The sequence below is a fragment of the Podarcis liolepis genome (genome assembly GCF_965112155.1).
Source record: "Podarcis liolepis genome assembly, chromosome: 15".
Taxonomy (NCBI): domain Eukaryota; kingdom Metazoa; phylum Chordata; class Lepidosauria; order Squamata; family Lacertidae; genus Podarcis; species Podarcis liolepis.
In genome coordinates, this window is record NC_139566.1 from 13914747 (window position 1) to 13938628 (window position 23882).

Here is a 23882-nt window from a genome sequence, read left to right on the forward strand (position 1 = left end):
ATTCACAATTGCCCAAATCAAGGCAGAAGATAAATTCTGTGCTCTAGCAAAGGGCTGTCATGTCTCAAGATGCATGTCGGAGATAAGGCTTCCCCCTCCCCTTCTGAAAAACAGGTCTGGAGCTTATGATTTTTCTTCTTTGGCTTTTAATAAGAATGGAAAGGGGAGAATCAGGCAAGCTACTTGGTCACAAGCAAGAGGAAGGAGGTCTTTGCCCCGTCAGCCTCCTCCCAGGCATGGTCTTCCAAAAGGTGCTCTGATCCTGTCACAGAGACAGCTTTGCCCAGGATGAGTCCTGCCAGTCTCAGCAAGATGAACACAGCAAAGGCCAGAAGGAATTGCATATGCGGTGACATCAAAATTGCCACTCCCAGAGCCTTTAGCAATTCGCCCTGCTGTAACAGGGACAGAGGGAGCCTCTTGTGGAACACTGCATCTCCTCAGAATACAAAAACAGTTCAGGGTATCACAGCAGGCCACAGCATTTTATCTTGTGGGTGCCACACTGCCCCTCTTAATCAGTTCCTTCACCAACTGTTGCCTGGTCAGGGCACAGAGCAAAAAGAAATCACGCAAAGGGGGCACAGAATTAGCATTCCACGTTCAAGGGGAACCACTGGGCACTTGGAACAGCTGCACCTAGGCCTTGCTTCCCATCACCACAACCCCATGGAGCCACCCCCACCCACTCTTGACAGGACGGTACCAAGGCTTGTAGCCTCCCAGGGAGTGGAAGCAAATCTCCAGGCAAAGTGCTTGGGGAGGGAGGTGGGAACAGAGGAAGCCAAGGCCAGGCAGGTACTTTCTGGAAAGTTTTAATCTAGAACCTGTAAAACTACATCAAACGGCAGCGTCCCTAGGGGGGGGGGGAGGGGGATGAACAAAAAAGGGACATGATTTTTCTTTTTTTTAAAAAAGGCATTTTGTGATCAGAATTAAAAAAAAAAAGTAACCACTCACAAAACCGAGGTATCAGTACAGTTATATACAAACCAGATTTTTGTGTGTGTGTGTGTGTGTGTGTGTGTGACAGTGGTGGGGTTGAAGGAGCTCAGTACAGACTGCCAGGGTGGGGAGCCCAACCACCCCAAAGAGGATTGAAAATACATTCTCAAGTGGTGATATGACAATGGAAGAAACCCAGCTTGAGGGGTGGTGGGGTAAAGGGGAGGGAGGAACAAGAGAGGTAATTGCAGCCAGGGTCCCATTTTTCTCTTGTGCTTTGGAAAGAGGAGGGGAAAAGCCGGCTTGTCAAATGGGAAGGAAGGGCAGGCTGTGCTATCCTGCTTTTGTAGATGCAGGGAAAGAGGTAAATGGGAGGGAGAGCTCCCCTTATCTTCCACCATACTGGTAAGATACTGGTGACCACTGCTGCAACCACTACCTGGGCAGGGAGAGTGTTAACAGAGGGCCCCCCCTACATACCCCACCACAAAGCTCTTCCTCTTGCCCCGAAACATCAGCATGACCTGTGTATGTCGTCTTCCGTAATGGAAAGACTGGGGCAAAAATAGCTGTTCCCCCAGCTAATGACCCCTCAGGCAACTCTCCCCACAGGCAGATGGTGCCACTTGCTTTAATAACAGCCAAAGCCACTCTCGGGCACAGAGGAAAAGAAGCCAAGTATGAACACGTGTGCAAAGTTGGTGGCCAAGATCTGGTGTGTTCCAGAGCATCCTGGGTCAGGAAGAAACATGCTGAAAGTTATCTTAGCCTGGAAGTGCTGGAGACGGGGGTGGGGGGGTGGGGGTGGAGGCTTGGGATCAGAACCAACAAGCAAGGCACCAGCAAGACTGATGGGGCAGCAATTCTAACCATGACGCTGTGCAAGCTGTCAAAGCCCATAAAAGAAACTGGCTCAGGCTGAACAAAGGAATGCTCTGCTCCCAGAAGCCCTTGCTAGCTTTATGCTGTTGCCCCTGGAGCTTGCAGGGAAGAGAATTGCTGGGGAGGGGGGTGGTCAGAGGTGAAGAAACGGACTGCTGTGGCTTGGGACACTCCCCATCCTTTGCTCTTCCAAGGTGGGAGGCAACCATATGCATGGCTAGAATCTCCACCCCACTCTTTTTATAGGGGGTCTCAGGACCCCTGTCAGAAGAAGAGCAAATTGGAGGACAGTGCTTCCAACAACCTTGCCAAAAACAGGCCGTGATCTCTGGGAGCAGAACTGGCCGAGAGTAGGAAGGTGAGGAGAGGGAGACCGCAGAACCGTCCGAACCCACCACTGTCCATCACTGGCCTGACGGGGGAAACCCAGAGGGAGAACCACTGGCACCATTATGCCCTAGGAAAGCCCAACTCTCCCAGGGCATGAGCGAGCCCACGCCCACCCGGCAGCTGAAAGCCCACCACCAACACAAGGAGTGGGAGAGGAGGGTGCGAGTGAAAGGCATTGTGGGAGGTAAAAGGCATTGTGGGGGAGGGCGAGCTCTGGCAGTTGAGGGGCGGGGTGTCCACTTATCTCCCCATCTTTGCTTTTTGCTGTGTTTGGTAAAAATTTAAAACCCTGTCTCATGTGCAACAACAACAAAAAAAAGAAAGAAATAAAAGGAAAGTACCATGGTCGCCACGGAGACCAAAAGGGATGCCCCCCAACACAGTCACTATAGAGACCAACAGCCCTTGGTACGCTCCCACTACTGTTGCCACGGAGACGGGCTGGGTGGCTGCCAGCCACTACCCCACGCACTCTGTCTCCATGGCGATCCAGCAGCGGGGGGGGGGGATTGATGGAGAGGGGGGATGTCCCCAAACATCCAGCTGCCGCCCCCTTTCCCTGCCCCCCCCAATCTCCGTCCTGCACCAGGGTATCGAAAAATAAACCCTTCCAGAGTTAAAATTGCAGCTTTTTACTCCTAACCCCACCCCATGCGCGTGCAGGCTGGGCCCCCCCGGGGGGCCTGTTAAAGCTTCAGTTCGTTGGCGATTTTTGAGGCAATGTTCTTGAAGGCCATGGAGGTGCCCGATATCCGCTTGAAGCGGACACCGTTGAGGGAGAGGCGGGGGAGTTTGCACACCTCCATCTCCCACTGGACAAAGGCCTCGTGGCCTGGCGCTCCGTGCATGCATAGAAGCATGTACTTCTCCTGCAGCTCGCACTGGCAGTTGTTAGCGTCCAGCACTTTCCGGATCTCCTTCATCATCTCGTTGGGCTCCATGGAGCTCGTCGTCTTCATGCTCCAGGTGAAGCGCAGCGAGCGCGGCTTGGCCTCCCGGTTCTCGTCCCGCTCCTTGTCGCCGCTGCTGCCCACCATGTGAGGCCTGAGAGGGGAGAGCGAGACAGTGAGCGGAGAAGGGCGCCCTCCCCACTCGGCCCCTTCGGCTGCCCCCAGAAGCCAAGCCTGGTCGGCAACCGAGAGCTGGAGAGGGGAGAGAGAGACACACACGCACACACAGAGACGCTAAGTAGTAGTTTGGGAGCAACAGAAGAGAGAGACAGGCACACGGAGGAGACGGAGAGGAGGTGCCAGGGAGCAGCCTGGCCCTGCTGGAGAAACAGACAGAGTGGAGCAAAGGCTTCCCCCAAAGGCTGGAGGAGGCCCCGTGACACTGGCTGCATCTCACCTGAGCGTCTCCACACGGTCTTTGCTTTCGGGCTCATGCAGGTTCCTCAAAAAACAGAGCAGGAGAACAAGGTATCAGGCACCCTCCAGTCAGCAGCTCCTAGACCTGCTCTCCTTTTCTCCCAGGGGGCAGGGGGACGAGTGTGCATCTCTGGCAGGTGGGGCAGGGCGGGGGGCAACTCAAGACACGGAAGGGGCTGGGGAGGGCGTCATGAGGGCTGATGCCAAGCCCACAGGCCCCCCGGCATGCAAGACTCTGCGCGGCATGCTGGGAAGTGCGTTTTGCCAACATGGTGGTGAGGAGGAGGGCATCTGGGCTGGCTGGTTGCAGGTGTGGGATGCGCAGCGGCACCTCTCTCCCTGGTCCCTTGGCACAAGCAGAAGCCACAGCCAGGCAAGGGAAGAGAAGAGAAGAGGAGCTGGAGTGGCGGGGGAAGAGGCTGCCCTGTGATCACCAGCTCAAAGCATACCTCTGCCACAAACTTGCATAATGAGCCATGATCTCTCTTGGCCTCCACCTGCAATACCACCACTAGCCTACCTTACAGGGTTGCTGCAAGGACCACGAAGAGAATGCACACATTAACGCTCGAAAACCAGTATATAGGAAGCTGCCTTATATGGAGCCATACCACTGGTCCATCTAGCCCAGTACAGTCTACACTGACTGGCAGCAGCTCTTCAGAGTTTCAGGCAGGGAGTCTCTCCCGGCCCAACCTGGAGATGCTGCTAGGGATTGAACCTGGGACTTTCTGCATGCAAGGCAGATGCTCTACTATGGAACTACTGTCCTTCCCCTGTGGCCCTCAATGCTAAATAGTATTAAATCATGCTCTAGGAATTCTAGACATTATTGCAATATAAAGTAAATGACTTGGGAGGTGCTTTCCCTCTCATCTGAGCACCACTCCCCAAGCCTAAAAATACACTGTGCCCAACTCTGCACCCGCTTCACAGAAACTTGCATCATAACCCACCTGCCCACTGAGACCAGTAAATGAGGAGAGCGTGCTGATGGCACCACCATGCAAGAGAAAAGGAAGAGCACAACCCTTGCCACGGTGGCTTCACAGTTTGCGGAATCCACTTACGAGTCTCAAGAGATGGCAAACTAAAAACACTTTGGTTTCCATCAGGTTTTTAAGCAGCCCAATGGGCTGTCCTGGGAGAATGGTTTTGTGACATTGAGAGCCAATTTTATCAAAGCTGCTGCTTCACTGGATTCAGGCTCCGAATGTTTAGTAGCATGCACCCTTTTAATTTGGTTTTGGTTATACAAAGCACCACTTCTGGATTTATTTTTTAAAGCAACTCCTCAAAGCTCTTCCTGGCGTTGAGGCCAAGTGATGCTGGCCTTTTAAACTGCCCAGATTTTTTGTTTAAGCAGACATTTTAAGCTGTGTCTCTTTCTTTGTTTTGTTTTTGGGTATTGCTGATATTTACTGCTTGCCATTCTGGGTGCCCCTTTCTGGGGGATAAAGAGCCATATACACCAGGGGCAGTGTGTGTATAATATTTGGCCTTCCAGATTTTGTGGGACTACTACAAGTCCCTCCACGCCTGACCACTGGCCATGCTGGTTGGGGAAGGCGGGAGCAAGCAGCTATTAACACCTGGAGTGCCACAGGCCCCCCACTCCTTGCTATCCTTAAATATTCCAGCCACATCCATCCATCACTAAGCCATGTGACTTGCAACAGCCAATGGAGCTCCCTCATGCCAGCTCAGATGAGGGAGGGGGCAAGCAAGCAACTTGCTTCCTGATCACCAGTGTGCTTCCTTCTCTGCTCATCCACCATCACCAGGCAGGAGGTGGGGGGGTAGGGGCGGAGGATGGGGGGAATCAAACAATGGAGAAACCTTCACACACACCCCCACAAGCCTTTAATACAGCAGCTGCAGCTGCCTCTTATGGTCCACGGGATCAGAGAGCTGGGAGGAGGTCATTTCTAGCACAACCCTCTGCTCAACCCCTCTGTTCTCCTCCCCATCCCTGGTCATCCATCTTATGGCAAGTAGCTCCACAATGCTAAGGTTTTAAAGTACTTGCTGTTCATGAGTAGAGGGGGAGAAAGCCCCCCCAACCCCCACTTTTAGTCAATTTTACCCAGGAGAAAACGTTCCTTCCTGACCCCACAAAGAGAGAAATCTGTTAGATGTTCAGCATAACTTGAAACAATAAAAAGGTGAAGTAGACTGAATGAGGAAGGCCAGGGTTTTTGGAAGACTCCAGAACCAAAAAGGTATGTAGGATTCACATCCTGCCCTGTGCCCTGGGATGTCCAAAGAAACAAGCAAAAACCCACAGTCCTTTAAAGTGGAACCTGCTGACACTTTCTGCAGATTTGTTCCCATGAGGACTAGCAACCTCCCCCTTTCTAAAAAAGAACAAGATTAAAAAGGCTACCTAATATAACCGGGGGGGGGGGGAGGGGGGAGAGAAAGGAAACCAACCCCCAACACACCGACTGCTAGTATCTTCCAGATTGTGCTCAAAACCTGCCACAGGATAATAATATCTGCTCTTTGGGGCCATGCAGATTCCGAGGCAACCGTCTCCCCACATGTCCGCCCTGAACCCTCAAGGCAGCTGCAAGCAATAGAGGCACAGCGACAGCCCAGCGCCTCCTAACCACCACCATGCAGGGAGAAAGGGGATTAGTTGGGTTGGGGGGGGTGGGCGTGTGTGAAAGAGAAAGGCGAGGGGGGGGGGAGAGAAGGGTTTCGGTTAAAGATCAGAGGCCCAGCCTGGGGGACCAAGGAAGATGGCAGGCACCTTTAAAGAGACAGCATGCCCAAGTGGAGGAGGAGGCCCAGCACCGGGTGAGCAAGCAACCTCTGCGGCTTCCCCTGCCCACCCTCCTCCCCACCGAGTCCCAGGCCAGCTCATTTGCAGGCGGCTGAGAGGCAGGCCAGAGCCAATGGGGGTCTTTCTCCACCCCACATCCCAGAGGCAGGGAGTTAACAAGCCCCCCCCCCCGCTGTCCCTTTAAGCATGCTCTGTGCACACACGCACAGACACACGCACAGACACACACGCACACACAGACACCATTAGCAGCCAGAAGGCACAGAAGGGGGAGGGGGGCGGGGAGAGGAGAGGAGAGGAAGAAGCCGGCAGGGAGGAGGTTAGTACTGCACAGGAGGAGGAGGACAGAACAAAACCAGAGTGATGAACGCCTACCTTCTGGCAAACCTGAAAGACAGATTTCTAAAAGGAAAAAAAAAAAGGAGGGGAAACGGTGGGTGGGTGGGTGAGCGAGTGCGCAAATGACCGAGTGACAGGAGTGCCAGCCGCGCGGGAGCAGGCCGGGGCGCCCCAACCTCCCTCCCTAAAATAGTAATTGGCTGTGGGTGTCACAGCAAGGCCCCCACAACCCCGCCGCCTCACCACCCTCCTCGACCTTAGCTCCCTCCTTCCTGCAAACTTGGGAATCTGAAGAGCCTCCTTTGCTTCAGACAGAGACAGGCCGGAGGGAGGAGGGCTGAGCTGGGGCTCCCATTGCCCCCCTCCCATTTGTGCTGGAACCTTGCAGAGGGGGAGGGAGGGAGGCCAGGACCCCAGAGGCACTTGGCTGCCCCCCTCGTCCCCAGTCCTGCCACAGCCTAACTCTCCCCACAAAGCTGGGAACAGAAGCTGGGGGTGCGGTGGAGGGCAGGTTAAACACTTACAGCAAAGAGGGAAAGGGGTTGGGGGCAGGAGGCGCTGGGCTGTACAGAATGGCTCCCCCGTCATGCACCATAAAACACCCCCTCCCCCCAATTGAGACAAAAGGCTTTGCCAGGAAACTGTGCCCCATCTCACAGCCCATCCCCTCTCAGGGCTGTACGGGAAAGAGAGAAGCCATTTTGAGACATATTCACACACACATATACACACACCACAAAAAAGCTGCCTTGAGGGACGGGTTCGAGCCGACCCCAGCTGCAAGACCTTCCTGGCTGGATCCTCACCAGAGAAGGCAGCTGGTACTGACAGGGTCCAGAAGGCATCTCCTCCATCCTGTCGCTTGGAAGGGGATGGAGCAGAATCGGGGAACCCTGGAAATGAGCTTAGTTGCCACCCTCACCATCTGGGCTGCTCTGCTAAATCCTTGTCCACCCCCCACCCCTGGGATGGCTGGGCTGCAGGCGAGGCGGCTCCCACCCACCCTCAGCTTTGCGGCCTTCACAGCACCCCAGGTCACTGCAGGAACCACAACAGAAACAGAAGCAGGGTGCCATCGGAGGGTGTGGGAGGCAGGCCTGGCTTGCTCTGCAGCTCAGCTGAGACTCTGCTGGTCTCCTTTTCTGAGCTGCAAGCAGAAATGGGAATTCCCGGGGAGGAGCGCATAAGGCAGCATGCGCATGCTCTTGGGGAGAGCGCAAGGTGGTTCCTCCATGGCCTTGAGCTCTGCAGTTGCCAGTAGGAAGGTGACCTTCAGCCCGCTCTTCTGATCTCCATTCCCAGAATGCCTCTCTCCAATGTGGCGCCTCCTGATTGGTCTTAACACCTCAGGGAAGCACAGGAAGTTGCCATGGAGCAAGTCAGGCTATTGATCCACCTAGCGCTGTATCACCTACAACAGGTGTGAGGAGCCTTTGCCCCCCCCCAATGTTGCTGAACTACAACTCCCAGCAGCCCCAAGAAGAATGGCTAATGAGCAAAGGACGATGGGAGCTGAAGTTCAGCAACACCAGAAAGGTCAAAGGCTCCCCCAAACCTTGTCTCTGCTGGCCGGAAGTGGCTCTTAGGGTTTCCAACAGGGGACAACTCCCAGACCTACCGGAAACTGGGGATCAAACCTGAAACCTTCTGCATGCAATGCAGACACTGCCTAAATGAGCCATGGTTCTCCCCAAGCATCCCTGGTCCAGGTGCACTCCCTTGCGCATGAGCCCATTTGTCTGTAGACGTCCTTTGAGAGGGGCCTCTTCTCTGCCGCTCAATGCTCCAATACCAGGAGGGAGCTGAAAGGCTCCACCCCTACATGCACACATATAAACACGTGCAAACACACACACACCCCTCTTGGTTGAATGCTACAGAAAAAATGGGGTACCCCAAGCTTAATTAGGAGGCTAGTCCTCTCCAACCCCTTCCAAGCACAGTTTGGAAAGGATCCGGCCAAGGAAGGCAGCTGACACTCCTGCCCCTGCGCTGGTTCTGTGCAGCAATACGGTGGGGGCAGGGAGGAGAGATGCAAGACGAAGAGGAGGCGGCTGGGGTCACCAGGACATCCTTGGTGTGGGGTGGGGAAGAGGGGTACTTATGAGGGTGGGCCTGGCTGTGCACAACACACACACAAGGTAGTGAGACTTCATGCTGCGCCCTGGGGGAGCGGGGGAGGATGGCTTGCATTCACCTCTCACCCCCAAACTGAACCCCCAAAGCACATATCTCAAGCAATCCTGGAGTTGTTTCCAATCGGCAGAGAATACCAGCTACGGATTTGGAAAGGGCTAAAAAAGGGGGACGGCTCCTCTTCCGCCCACCCCTGCCCACTTCCTTGCTCACCTGCGCACGAACTTGGAGGTGAACTTGCTGAAGATGCTCCCTGAGGCCCCCCTCCTGCCTTGGCTGTTCCCGGAGGGCGACGCGGGCGTGAGGCCGTAGGGGAGGTTCTGCTGGTCCCGGACCTGCCGGAGCTGCCCGGCATGGAAAGTGCTGCGGCTGGAGACGCCCCGCGGGAAGTTGGTGCGCTCCGGGAGGGCACTGCTGATGTTGTGGGCCGAGGGAGAGGCGACGGGGACCCTCTGGGGTGCAGTGCTGTGGGGAGGGGAGGGGGAAGAGCAGAGAAGACGACAGTCAGCGACCCCACTTGCTCGCCATCCAGGAACACTCCGCTGCCTGGGCTGAACAGGAAAAGTCTTTGGGGTAAGCCACTTTCAAGGGTTATGGCCTTTGCGCCCCAGAGGATTCTGGGAGGTGTTCTGCTTGTGGGGGTGGGAGGAAACACAAGGGGAGTTCTACGAAGAACCGCACAGCTGGGATTATATGAAGAGGTGCTCCTGAAATCCCAGGAGGAGTTCCCGAAAAATGGTGAGCCTGTTAAAATGGGTTTGCAGCCTAGTTTAAGACTGCAGAATAATTGCAGGCAGAATGTTGGCAGCTCCCCACAAGGCTGTGGTTGCTTAAACCCAACATGTGCAGCAGATACCTCGTTGGCAGCCAACGCTTAAAAATAAATGAATAAACAACCCATATTTTGAACTGAGCACGGGCTGAAGGGCCTGCAATCGCAAGTAAGGGCACCAGGTGGGGGGGGGGGAGGATGGGGCCCCTACACCTTTAATTAAACCTCACCTGCTGAAATCCCCTCTTCTACACAATTGTGAAAGGTGCAGAAGCCATTTGCCATTTCTGGCCGCTTCAAATCTCAGCTCCTTCCGCTGCTCACTCCTGCACCAGCTTGGATAAGGGGAAAAGATTTCCAAAGCCCCTAGTCCTCAGTGTGAAGACTAGCCTTTTGCGCTGGCAGGAGGGGCACAACAACAACAAGCTGACAGGAATGAGTCTCCAGGAGAGGATACTTGCTAATAGCCTCTGCTGTTGCTGTTGACCCTGGAGATGAGGTTAAAGAGCCGCTTGCCTGAACCCCAGCTGGTGAAGTAGAGACAAACAGAGCTGAATAAAAAAGAAGGGGAAGGGTTCAGAAGGCTCCAATTGTCCTTTTTCTGCCTGGAGAAGACAGGCAACTAACTGGAGGCTTCTGATCTCGTTCTCAGACTCCTTTCAAGCCATCCAACCTGCCATTACCTGAAGTTGGAAAGGATGCCTGTTCTACTTTCTACCAAGCAGCCCTGTTCCTCCTGCATTAGTGTTGTGCCTCCTTTTTTGGGCAGAGGGGGAGACTATTCCTGTCACATCCTACAAGTCAGCTTGTCCAAAAAAACAGCTGCAGGGCACCAAGTTGCCCTCCAAGGCACCACAATCCTTCCAACCCCAAAACATTTGGCTGTCCCCCTCTACTTACCTCCAGGCCCTGAGCAAGCGCACTGGGGAAGGGCAAAAAAAGAGACATGGCTCCAGGGTGCGGAGCAGGCGGAAGACACAAAAATGCTGGAGAGCCCTGGGGGTGGGCAGGGGACGGAGGACACAAGGCACGCAGAGCTGCCCACTTGCCTGGGTCGCTGCGCCTCACAGTTATTGTCGGAGGGGGGCAGCGCGGGCTTGGAGGGGTGCACCGAGGCAGACATGGATTTCTGGTGCTGTCGCGGGCGCGCAGAGCTCACGGCGGCGGAAGCTGAAGCAGTAGAAGCCCTGGAGCCTGGAGTGGTTAGGCTAGGGGGGGTGAGGGGAGGAAAGAAAACACAAGCAGGGGAGAAGCAGATGTTTAAAAAAGGAGGGATGGAGTGGAGGGTGGAGGGAAAAACCAGGGAAGGTGGTGGGCTGTATCCGTAGCTGACCCAAACAGACTCCCGGTCTAGGAGGGAGGTGCCACCTTACCCACTGCACCCAACATCTCGTTTGCCCCGTTTTAAGGAGAGTTCCTCGTTCTATGAGTCTCGGGTGGATTTATTCCCAAGCCCCCAGGAATAATAATAAAAAGTCATGTGACAAGGAAAGGTACTTGGGACTGTGCACAAGGTGGGGGTGGGTGGGCTCTGAACAGACTGCCAAAATAGCAATGCACTGATGCTGCTGCTCTGGCAGATGCCCCCTTATTCCCACCCAACAGGCATGGAAATGCAGAACTCCTCTCGCTAACTGATCTGCATTCTTTCATCAACAGCCACGTTTGTCGAATAACTGGATTTATATCCCGCTTTTTGACTGGAGTCCTTAAAGCAATTTAGGGCATTTGCAAAACGGAACCAATGCACGTTTATTAAAAAGAACCCTTTTATAACAAAACAGGCCAAAACAAAAAAGCAAAATGGAAGAGCCCAGCCAGAGGAGGCACCAGGGGCTCTTGTCTTCCACCCTGCTGTCTCTCTGACAGTCATTTTCCTCCCAGGCAGGAGAGGCCACTCAAGGGCCTTGCAGCAAACCTTTCCTTTCCTTGCACATGTCTGTCTCCGGTGCTTTCCCCTTGTGTGACCCTAATGCTTTGTGCAAGAAAGGGGGAAGGGCCCCCTTATTCTCCAAAAGCCCCGACTCACCCCGGTAGGGCCATGCTGCAGCTGGGGCCTCATTGCAGGATTGCAGGGCGGGGGGAGGAAAGGCAGCGGCTCCTCCACCTTCAGCTTTGGATACGGCACGTGCTGTCAAATAATCAATCTGTCTGTTTGGCAGCTCAGACCACATCCACGTGCTTGCCCTTGCTCAATGAAACTGAGCTGCTTCTAATCATTTCAGCTGAAGGAAGAAGGCCCTGGATCTCCCCCTCCCCAACCCATCCCTTTCTCACCATGGATACAGCCGCTACTAGGTACATGGATGTCCCGGGGAAGGGGAGGAAGAGCAAATATACAATATACAACCCGGTATATGTGTATATGTGTCAGGCACAACCTTGATGCAAGAGTGGGAATGGATGTGGAGGGAATCGTGCTGGGGTCGGGTGGGGGACGGGACACCATGGCAGTTAGACCCTAAAAAGAGAGAGCCAATGTTCTCAAGCAAAAAGAAAACGGGTTTTGCTTGCATGTATCTATGCATGTTATGTTATGTGCGTGTCCATAATGGATGAGAAATGAAGAGGTCAAGCAGGGCTGCTGCTTCTGAGCCGTATCGGAAGTAGGAAAAGTGGGGAGAGCTTAACACCAGCTGTGGATTTAGCAACTCTTTTGGTAGAGACAGGCGACCAGGATCCCGTCCAGGCGAGTGAGTGAGCTGGTTGGCAGAAAAAAAATGGGTCCCTCCATTCTTCCTGTCGGTCCCATTGGGTGGGTGGGGCTTCCTCTCCTCCACGGCCAGCATGGAAACACAGGCTAGTAGCCTTTGATGAAATAAACCCTGCAGGCTAGTAGCTAGTAGCCTAAGACCCGGAGGTGTGCTGACACAAGGGTGGTGGTGGGATCAACACGCACCGGACTGGCCTTAACTGCAGAGGGTCCACAGTTCAAGATGCATCCGGCTCATTTGAAAAGGCTACGTTGTAGGGAAGGTCTAATATTTGCCTAGTTCTCTCTGAAGTGGCTCAAGCTGTGTTTGAGCTCCACCACTTGAGGCTGCCGTGGGGGGGGGGCAGGTGAGAGAGCTCATAGGAGGAGATGCTCCTCCAATGCTGCAGAATTCTCTGAGGAGAAGGTGGGGCAGAGAAAGAAGAACTCTGCAGGGAGCAGATTGTTTGGTTGAGGAAGGGACCCTGGACAGGAAGGCCAGTTTCCATTTGGCAGGGCTAACTATGGGCCGGGGGTGTGTGTGAACATTGTTGCTCCAGATCCAGGACATGTGGTTCAGGCTGCTGCCGCTGCTGCTGAACCAGACAGAAGGAAAGAACAGAAGCGCCCCCACCCAGTAATACCCACAGCCATCTCCCCTCTCTCAATCAATTGGCAGAACAACGCTACAAATCATCTTTCAACACTTCTGTAGTATTCCAAACTAGCTCATAATCCCACCTTGCCGCCACCAGGATGCAGCTCCGTTCTTTGAGGACTGTGTTTGGGGAGCAGGGGAGAAGAGAATGGACCACTGACAGAGAAGGCACCTGAACCCAGGCAGGTTTGGACCCACCGCCTCTGAGCCTGTGTAAATGCAATGGCTGCCCCACAAAAACCCAGGGAACCACAGCTTGGTAAAGTCGGGGAGAACTCTTTGAAACGTGAGCACTGCTTCCTCCGTCCCAGGAACTACTGTTAAAATCAGTTTTAAGTATGCAGCGCATTCCTAATATTCTTCAAACAACACAGGATTAGAGCAGGGGTGGGGAATCTGTGGCTCTCCAGGTGTTGTTGGACTCCAACTCCCATCAGCTCCAGGACGCACAGGCAATGGTCAGAGACGGTGGGAGCTGGAGTCCAGCAATATCTGAGAGGCCATAGGATCTCCATCTGTGACTTGGGAGAGGAAATAAGAGAACCAGAAGCAAAGGTTCATGCATGCCTGTGCAGGTCTGTTTGGTGGTTTTCATTCATGCAGTCCAGCCAGGCAGCAACTGTGGCTTTGCCCAGCCAAACAGAGAATTGACAAGGCAGGTCTGACCTTCCAGTTGAGGCTGCATAGTCAGCTGTTGATTTCCAGCACTGCGCTGGATGGCCTCACAATGACCTCTCCAATTTTAGGATTGCCCCTATTACAGACTGCTGGTGGAGGCAATCACTTGCCTCCTTTGCATTACAAAGGTGCCTGCAGACAGAAAAGTTGTCATGCCAGAGAGAAGGCTTTTGGCTGACTGTTGCCTCTTGATATGTTGGCTTTCTGAGTGCAGGAATTCCCACCCTTGAGGATTCAAACACATGCCTCGGCCACCATCTTGCAATCTCTAATGGTACATTCCAGGGATGGCTCTCTCTCTCCCCACCCCCGCCACACACCCCGCATTAAGAAATGCATGACCCATCAGGGCTGGCCCAAGACATTTTGGCACCTGAGATGGACCTCAAAATAGTGCCCTGCTCCCCACCAGGGGTTGGGGAATATCAACACCAGGATCTGCAGCCTTGGTGGGCCCTGTTGCCTGAGGTGGTCGCCTCACCTTGCCTCATAGGTAGGTCGGCTCTGTGACCCATACACAAAACAGCCCTGTGCAGCCACCTGCATTTTGCTCCACCTGCAAAGCTGCCCCAAAACAGCTGGACACCACTCTGCTACTGAAGTTTTCTCTTTCTCCACTCTTCCTAGTGCATCTTTATGTCCGCATCTGGCAAGTGACATGACCAAGCTGGCCTGGGCTCCAAGCCCTTACCTATCTTTGCCGTTCTGGATGGAGTTCTGGCCCAAACTGGCCCGGTCCAGCATGGGGGAGTTGCGGCTCCGGTTTGTGCTGGTTGAGAGGACACTGTTCTGCAGAGGGGTAGAGACAGAGAGTGAGCACGAGCCTTTCACTGCCCACACTTCAGAGAAAGAGAAAGGGAGTTAAGCGGCTCCAGCCTGCTGCTTCTGCAGAGACTACTTGAGCTAGGTTACCTGAGTCAGCACCCAGGTCTCCCAGAGAGTCATAACATAGGGGTAGAGGAAGCTGCCTTACACAAGAGAGACGTGTAGGGGTCCATCAAGCTAAGTGTTTCCCAAACTTGAGTCTCTAGCTGTTTTTGGACTACAATTCCCATCATCCCTAGATAGCAAGACCAGTGGTCAGGGAAGATGGGAATTGTAGTCCAAAGGCAGCTGGAGACCCAAGTTTGGAAAAGACTGATCTAGCTCAATATATTGTCTACCCTGTCAGCAGCTCTCAAGAAGCTGCAAGGGAGGCAGGGGATCTTTCCCAAGCCTACCTGGAGATACCAGGGATTGAACCTGGGACCTTCTGCATGCAGTACATATGTTCTACCACTGATTGGCCCTTCCCCCAAAACAGGAGGTCACCTTATACTGAGAATGACCTACAGAGGTCCATATAGCTCAGTATTGTCTACAGTTCTCCAGAGTTTTAGACCAGGAGTCATTCGCAGTTCTGCTCGGAGATGCTGTACTTTCCCAAACTTTAATTCTGCACCCCCCCTTTTTGCAGTCTTCCAATCCTCAAATTCCTCCTCTAAACTCTCAGAAGCATGCCCTGGTTCCCTTCACCCCCACTGACAGCTGAACAGAACCTCCGTGTTCAGAGGCAGGATGCCTTTGAGGGCCAGCTCCTGGGAAGCAGCTCCTCATGTGCCATAATGGCACGTTCTCCCCCCCCCCCCACTGCAGCAACCCTCTGACCTGGAAGCTCAGCTCCCTGAGTCCTAAACATGCAGAGGCCACAACGGGATAAGAGTCCCTCCCCACCCGCCCCAGAGCAAGAAAGGACTGACTGTGGAAGGTGTGGGGGTGCTCTTCTTCCTCTCGAGGCTGGGCAGGGGACTGGCAGGCACTTTCACCGTGCTGCTGGCCTTGTTGCGCCCAGCCTCTCGCTCCTCTTCAGGCCGCTTATTCTCTGCGTTGGCTGCCTGTGTTTTCTTGGAGTACGAGGAGGATGTTGGGATGGTGGGTACTATGGTGGGAAGAAGAGAGGGCCAGGGAGTGGAGGGGAAAGAGAGAAGAAGAGTTAGCGTGGCGAGGTCTGGTGTGAGGAAGGGATACCCAGCAAGGGGAAGCTTGTGTTTTCTGGGCAGCACCCTGTTTCACAAGTGTGGAAGGAAGGAAGGAAGGAAGGAAGGAAGGAAGGAAGGAAGGAAGGAAGGACTCTTCTAAGGAGTCAATGAGCAACTGGAAAATTCCCTGCACCCCAATGCAGGGAGAGGGAGATTAAAAACCATCAGGAGTTTTAAATAACCTGCATGGCTGCAGTCATGAGCTACATAAAGCAGGAGGGAAAATATAACCGTGTAATTAAAAACACACACACAAACATCCCAGTTTAGTTTTCCAGCTCTCCTTGCTGGATCTCGGAATCTTAGTCCCCGCAGTGCCTGGTGAATGTTGTAAAATAGCCCGTATGGATGCACATTCCCCATCTCACATCAAAAAATTTATGCCTCCTTGTTGAATAGGCAGACCCAGTCAGATGAGCAGAGTAGTAACAGTAGTAGTAGAAATAGCAGTAGTAAGAATTGTAATACAGTGGAACGTCAGGTTTCGAACATCTCTGTTGAAGAACGCTTCGGAACTTGAATGCCGAAAACCCAGAAGTAGCTGTTTCCGTTTTCGAACGTGCCTCAGAAGATGAACTTCTGAGGCAGCTTCCGTATTGATTTTTCCGTTTTCAGGCTTCTGTTTTGAGTTTTTGAACATTTCGGAATTCAAACGTTCTTCCGGAACTGATTACGTTTGAAAACCGAGGTTCCACTGTAATGGCAGGGAAGCCTCACTGTGGTCCCCCCTGAGCAAGAAATGTGGTGGTGGTGGGATGACTCACCCTGGTCGCTTAAGCGGCGTTGCTTGGGGTTGGCTGATACACTGCGCTGTACCTTGTGCGACGGGGAGGGGGCGGTGCTGTTGGCAAGTTCGGGTTGGGTCCGTGGCTTCAGGGTAATGCTATCGTTGTCAAGCTGGAAGAGAGCAGGCAGGAGCACGAGGGCGGGGGAGAAGAGGCTCACTCAGTGGGTGAAGCTCTGACCCGGGCATTCCATTCATGTAATCATTTATTTATATCAGAGATGAAGAACATACACACATTATTTATATGATCTCTACTCTTGGCTGAGGAAGAGGAGAATAGGAGTTCTTAACAGTTGCTGCTGGAGGGTGAAAATAGAAATTGGGGTGTGCTTGTGAACATTCTGAGATACAAAGCACAGTCCCTCCTTGAGCCAAACTGCAGCCTGCCCACCACCCTGCCCTGCTCAACAGCCAAATGATGTGGCAGAACAGATTACACCATTTCAGGCTCAAGGAAGAGATACGAATTTTGGAGGATCCTCTGTGCTAAAAAACAACAACAAAAAATCCTAGGAGAAAGTTCCTAACCCAGCCTGCTCACTTTGTGATACATTTTTTTAAAAAACAAAGGTGTGGGCAACCTCCGGCCCTCCAGAGGTTGCTGAACTACAACTCGCATCAGCCCTAGCCATTGGCCATGCTCACTGGTGCTGAGGCAAGTTGCAGTTCTGCAACCTCTGGAGGGCCAGAGGTTCCCCCAATCAGGTGTGTTCATGACAATATATCTAATTTCAGATGGTCTCCAGTAGTATTAAGCTTGCTCTTAAATTCTGTTCAACTGGTACCACAAACAGCGCTACAATATAGGTTTCAGATGCAAAGCCACTGGAAGTCTGCACACCTCAACAGACGAGGTTGCCATAAACTCCAACAACAAGCCTCTTCGTGGTTCAATGGGTTAGGGCTTTTGGCTGTTAACCAGAAGGTTGGTGGTTTGAGCCCATCCAGGGATGGCTGTGGGCAGGATTCCTGCATTGCAGGGGGTTGGTTTAGATGACTCTCAGGGCCCCATCCAATGCTACGATTCTATGATTCTAATCAATCAACAGGGAAGGCAGGCATCTAGTAGAGGCTGGTTTATCAGGGCGACTGGGGCACCACCCACCAACCTTAGCCTGCCCACAGCCAGCCTGCTCTTGGATGCCTTCCTACCTACAACCAGTCCAGGTGGTGCCCCTGCCTGCTGACTTCCTCCTCCTTGGTCTCGATGCTGTCCTTGCGGGACTCGGCAGGGAGGAGGAGGAGGAGGATGGTGAACAAAGTAGAATTTGACGGCTCCGCCAGTCACTGACTCCGCCTCCACCTCCTGTTGACCTCTCTACCTTCCGCCCTGCAGGTCCCAGGGGGCACCAACCTCTGCCGCAGACACCCAAAGGGACAGATTCAGAATTGTGCTTTTGCACTTGGAAGTTTCATGCCAGTGTGTTTCCACTGATGGAAGAAGAAGAAGAAGAGTTTGGATTTGATATCCCGCCTTTCACTCCCCTTCAGGAGTCTCAAAGCGGCTAACATTCTCCTTTCCCTTCCTCCCCCACAACAAACACTCTGTGAGGTGAGTGGGGCTGAGAGACTTCACAGAAGTGTGACTGGCCCAAGGTCACCCAGCAGCTGCATGTGGAGGAGCGGAGACACGAACCCGGTTTCCCAGATTACGTGACTACCGCTCTTAACCACTACACCACACTGGCTCTCTGGACCACACTGGAGCTTCAATGGGGAAGTGCTACCGCTGAAGACATGCAAACACCCAGATGTTTGCAGCTCAGTCCCTCAAACGGAAGCCACATACGCACACAAACAGACAAGGAACTCACCTCTGAATTTTTGTATCCTAGCAGCAGATATGTAGCCATGACTTCGTTATACTTCTGGCTGACTAAGGAGTCCTGGATTTCCTCCCGGGTATATCCCATGGATATCATGAGCTCTGCAGGACAACGGAAGGGAGCACGCACACACAGGGAAAGGAGAGAGACGGTCAGAGCGCCTTGAAGGGTGAATAAATAAATAAAACTGTGTTTAAAAGATGCATGGAGGGAGGGAGGGAAATCTGTGGGTGGCCCTGCAGGGAAACGATAGCCAAGCCCTTGCCCGGGAAGATCTTGCGCAGCAGCAAGTCACCATTGCAGGGCCACCCAATCACCCGCCCCGCCTCAGTGACACACCTGTCCGCCGGGGATCCTTGTAGTCGGGCAGAGGCTCCACGTAAGGCTTCAGTTCATCGTCCTCGTGACCCACATTCATCCAGCGGTCTTTCATGATTTGCTATGGAGAGGGGAAGGGGAAACGTTGGCTCAGTATGCGGGGGTGGCGGTGACAATAGCGCAGAGGAGTGCGTTCTTCCTTTTTAATGTTTCGGCTAGGGTGGTCCCAGTTGCGTAGCTGGAAGAGTTTCCTATTGGAAAACTGGAACCACTTGCGCAACACGCAGGCTCTGCACACACCTCTCTCCCCAATGTTCACAGCCAGCTCCCAACTGTGAGGAGATCTGGCCCAACTCTCCCTCTCTCCGCAAGTCTGGGTAATGCAATCCATGTCGCCACCCAAGCCCATGATTAATTCGTGAAAGACCATGGCATAATCAGCAAGCTCTCCCAGCTAGTGTACATAATAAAACTGCAAATAACTAAAAAAAATAATCTATGAAAACATGTAAGCATGAAATAATGATAATAAGAAATAAAAATCAGATAGGCTTTTATGAATATAGGTATCTAAATTAGATGTCTGGTTAGGATTGCTAAAATTAAAAAAAAAGGTTTCAGCAGCAACTGAATATATATATATACAGCAAAGGTGTCTGCCTAATATCAATCTTCCTTTCTCTGCTTCTTCACTTTATCTGATGAGCTTTATGAATTGCTGTCTTTGTGGATTTTGATATTTTTGGCTTTTTTATTATGCTGGGCTTTTTTGGCGGTTGTCTGATGTATTGTGCAGATTTGGATTTTCTTGGGCAATACCCAACTAAGTCAGACTCAGAGTAAACCCACTGAGTTAATGAAGTCCACTAATTTCAATGGGTCTACTCAAAGTATGACTGACAATAAATATTGCCCATTGTACATATACTCTATTGTTGCAAGCCACTCTTATTTGGGGGTGGGGTGGGGATAGAGATTTTTATAATGAATGAATGAAATAGGTTATTTTATTCTATAAACAAGGTGTAGGCAAGCTTTGGCTCTCCATATGTCGCTGAACTACAACTTCCATCACAGAGGTTCCCCACACCTGCTACACACAAACCAAACCAGGAAGAAAAACCATGCAATTTGCACCGTTGACTGGAAACCCCAGCTTGCTGCTCCAGTGATCTGCCAAGACCTTCTCCTTGCCTCTCGCATGAAATCAACACAGCACCCTCCCTCTGTGTATCACGCAGAATGGAGAGGGTGTGTGTGTGTGTGTGTGTGTGTGTGTGTGTGTGTGTGTATTCATGTGTGTGTCTTGCCTTGTCTCCGCCCACACCCGAGCACAAACCCAACTGCCCCCCTTAATGCACTCTTCCCTGCACTTCCCCTTCTGCATCCCTGAAGCCCACAGTTAAAATTGTTGCTTGCAGGCAGAGAGCAGCAGGGGCCATGGCATTCCAGCACCAGACAGCAAGGAACTTCCCTCTCCTATTCAAGAGAATAGCTGGCGGGGCTTCTTAATTACTTGCCTACGCAGAAAGGCAGTTTCGGATGGCAGGGGGCACTGCAGCCCAGCCAGACAAAGGCAGGAGCCAACCGCTGGGAAATGAACCAGGCCCTCTTCACGCTAGCACTGGAGGCAAGGAAAACCGCCTTTTGGAAAATAAAACTAAAAACAAACAAGACCGCACACTGCTTGCAAGGACAGGGCTTTCCTACCAGCATGGACTTGGATACGCCTTCTAAAAACTGAGACAGCGCTGGCACAATTCTAAGACTTAAAAACCAAGGGCAAAACCTGGATGCAGAGTTGGTTAAGCAACTGCCCAAAATACACTTGCTTAACCAAATACTGTCAAAGGGTACATTCACACATTACGTTTTACGTATACACCGAAAGTGGTTTTGTAATTTTTGTTTCCAAGAGCGCAAACTGAAAAGCATTAATGGGTGAATGAAGCATAAGTATTTGGGAAAGGATCTCATCAGAGAGAGAAAGGGAGGGAATCGCTTAAAGGCATCCAAAGAAGGAAATCTTCACATACTTCTCAGAATTTTTTTTTATTTTGGGGGTGGGGTGGGGAGGCAGGGCAGGAGGGAATGGGTTCCATGAGGGGGGTCTAGCCAAAACTACTGATTTAAGGCAATGACAGCACATATTTTGCATTCAATAAGTCCTCTCATGTCCCTGGCATTCAAACCCCAGTGTTGTCCCAGGAGGACTGATTCAGATAGCTCACAAATCACCCCACTTGGGGGAGGGAGCCCTCAGCAACCCACTACTGCACCATCTTGGCTCTCCCATCACCCTCAAACTCTAGGGATGAGTCCCTTGTAACATCTCTTGCTCAGCAGCTGCCCAGCAGCATGTGGCCACAGAATCGTGCCCCAATTCTAGATAGCTTTAATCGGAGTGGGGAACCACTAGAAGGCTGTGTCAGCTTTCTAAAGTTTTGGGATTGACTCTGGCCCTTTGCTGAGGCAGCATCTTCCATAGCTCAGTCAGCAGAGTCCACCGGGAGCTGCCCAGGGACCTGTCTTGCCCTGTATGGAAAACTGCTACCACTTCACCAGTGAGAACAAGCTAGGTCTCAGGTTTCATCCCTGGCAACTCTGGACAGAACTGGGAAAGACTGCTAGTCTGAAACCTTGGGAGAGGTTCTGCCAGTCTGTAGAGACAATACTGAACTTGATGGCTCACTGGTCCGCTTTGGAAGAAGGCACCTTCCTATGACTAGATGGCACGACAGCAGGAGCTCCAAAATGATGGGTGGTGTGGTGTACGATTCCACAAGCGGATGCCGGCCTCCCTCCTGCCCAGCCCACCTGGTCCCCGGTCCTGTCTCCTCACCTCTAAAGTGCCTCTCTTGCTAGGGTTGAGGATGAGGAATTTTTTCAGCAGGTTCTCACAGTCCGTGGACATGTAGAAGGGGATCCGGTACTTCCCCCTCAAGACCCGTTCTCGCAGCTCCTGCAGAGGGAAAGAGGAGGGAATGAGCAGCAATTCCGCACGTAACTCAATTGCAGATGCAGGGGAGCCTTTGACCCTCCAGATGTTGCAGAACAACAATTCGCATCGGCTACAGCAAGCATGGCCAGTGACCAAGAGAGATAGCTCAGCAACATCTGGAGAGCAAAAGGCTCCCTATACCTGTTCTAAGGGAAGATACCCTGATCCTAGCATACACATGCACAGAAGGGAGTGGAGATACTGGAAGGCCCTGAAGCCTTTGGCCGGCTCTGGTCCATTGCCGAGGCAACTTCTTCCACAGCTCAGTCTGACTGACACAACTGGGAATCCACAGAGGTTGTTCCCTCAATACTGGGACAGCCAGCCTCAAGTCGCAATTGTGCTGCCAACCCCTTGAAGCTGTAATCCATCTCCTCACCCTCCACAACTCCCTTACCTTGAGGTTCTGCCCATCAAAGGGCAGGGAGCCGCTGACCAGTGTGTAAAGGATAACTCCTAGGCTCCAGACGTCCACCTCGGGGCCGTCGTACTTCTTGCCCTGGAAAAGCTCAGGGGCAGCGTACGGGGGGCTCCCGCAGAAGGTGTCAAGCTTGTTGCCAAACGTGAACTCGTTGCTGAAACCGAAGTCTGCAATTTTAATGTTCATGTCGGCATCTAAGAGCAGGTTCTCTGCCTGCAAAGGGAGGCGAAAGGCAAGTCAGGCTGGGGAAGCCAACGGGCCAACAACACCACGTTTTACCTCCAACAGGAAATCCAGCATTTGCACAGGGTAAACACAGAGCTTTACAAGAGCATTTTCAACATTTATACTCACCTTCAAGTCTCTATGTACAATGAATTTTTGGTGACAGTACTGCACAGCAGAAACTATCTGGAAGACAAGAGGACAGAGAGGTCAGGGGGGAGGTTTGTGTTGCTTCATGACACACGCAATCCAGATGCAGTGCCCTTTAATCACAGTCCCCAGAAGTGCAGGAATCGATTTTCTGCAATGTATCCCCATATGCCTGTGGGCTGTGTGTGAATAATAGAACTGCTGGGGGGCGGGGGGTGGAATTACATGGATCTTCACTACAGAAAGCATCAAGCCCCACTTTCATATTTGCTGGGCAGCTGCTGGGGCCCTATAAACACTGTTTGCTTCCCGCAGTTCAAGGAGGGTGCAGCACCAACCTGTCGGAATTTTGCCCGTGCTTCTTTCTCTTTCATTCTTCCATGGGCTACTAAATAGTCGAACACCTCACCTGCAGGGGGCGCAAGAGGGAAGCATAATGTTATGTGGGAGTTCCGCTGAAAGTCTGAAGCTGAGCTTGTGTGGGGGGGATGTCAGAGGAAAGGACTTAGAACACTGCCCTCCATCCTGTGCCTCCTCCACCCCCATTTTTTGCCATCACTGAGAATAACAAAACTCAGGAGCAGATTCCACTTGGGCCTGTAGGAGCAGAGCACACCAGTCCAGCTGTACTTTTCAGAAGTCTCAGCCACTTCTCTCACCATAGCTCAGTAGTAGAACACTTGCTTGACATGAACAAGACCCTGGATTCAATCCCAGTCATTGCCACTTTTGTGTGTGTGTGTGTGTGTGTGTGTGTGTGTGTGTGTGTGTGTGTTTCAAGGATCAGATAAGTGATGGGGAAGCCTCTGCTCTATTACAGACCCTAGAGCAGGCATCCCCAAACTCGGCCCTCCAGCTGTTTTGGGACTACAACTCCCATCATCCCTAGCTAACAGGACCAGTGGTCAGGGGTGATGGGAACTGTAGTCCCAAAACAGCTTGAGGGCAGAGTTTGGGGATGCCCACCCTAGTGAAATGCTGTTCAGAGTACTGGGATAGACAGATAAATACCAGGCCAAGGCTGTGTTCTAAGGAAGGGACAAGAGATCAGTGGCAGGTTCAACCCTCATTATCTCCAATTAAATAGGAAGGCAGCAGGTGATGGGGAAGGACCTTTCTCTGCACGAGACAATTGGAGAACCACTGCCAGTCAGAGAGCAAGATTCACCTAATGAGTTCTCCCAGTGGAAACCCTGAGCAATGGTTTGCACAATGGGGCTTCCCCCCATCTCCTCCCCCATGCACCCCTGAAACTGGCTTGGGGTGGGGGGTCAGACAAAACCCCAGACCAGCATATGGGGAGCGGGGAGGAGAGGGAAGGTGGTTCTGTCTGGCAAGCTGACATGATTATGCTGACAGAGTGACTGAAAATTCCTCCCACAGTTGACTGTGCTGGATGAACAAATAGCTTGGCATAGTATTGGGCAGTTGCCTATGTTCCAAAGAAGGAAGCAGCATTCACCGGCTTGGCATGCAGTAGATCCCAGGT

General features: G+C 52.5%; 1 protein-coding gene across 17 annotated transcripts in view; it reads right to left on the reverse strand.

Annotated features, from left to right (window-relative positions):
- Nucleotides 1-129: 129 nt before the first annotated feature.
- Nucleotides 130-23882, reverse strand: part of MARK2 (microtubule affinity regulating kinase 2) — a 119885-nt gene continuing 96132 nt past the window's right edge. For 4 of the 17 annotated variants that reach the window (XM_083477768.1, XM_083477778.1, XM_083477779.1 and 1 more), the window contains exons 6-19: nucleotides 22732-22802; nucleotides 22373-22429; nucleotides 21995-22231; nucleotides 21439-21558; nucleotides 18618-18717; nucleotides 18267-18379; nucleotides 16430-16562; nucleotides 15387-15565; nucleotides 14339-14436; nucleotides 10669-10827; nucleotides 9061-9312; nucleotides 6748-6774; nucleotides 3565-3609; nucleotides 130-3261 (exon numbers count right to left, since the gene is read on the reverse strand). In XM_083477768.1, the coding sequence (XP_083333894.1) occupies nucleotides 2904-3261; nucleotides 3565-3609; nucleotides 6748-6774; nucleotides 9061-9312; nucleotides 10669-10827; nucleotides 14339-14436; nucleotides 15387-15565; nucleotides 16430-16562; nucleotides 18267-18379; nucleotides 18618-18717; nucleotides 21439-21558; nucleotides 21995-22231; nucleotides 22373-22429; nucleotides 22732-22802 (1949 nt within the window). In that variant the 3' untranslated portion in view covers nucleotides 130-2903. The remainder of the gene's footprint in view (nucleotides 3262-3564; nucleotides 3610-6747; nucleotides 6775-9060; nucleotides 9313-10668; nucleotides 10828-14338; nucleotides 14437-15386; nucleotides 15566-16429; nucleotides 16563-18266; nucleotides 18380-18617; nucleotides 18718-21438; nucleotides 21559-21994; nucleotides 22232-22372; nucleotides 22430-22731; nucleotides 22803-23882) is intronic. The other 13 variants (XM_083477780.1, XM_083477782.1, XM_083477784.1 and 10 more) reach the window with 7 other exon arrangements.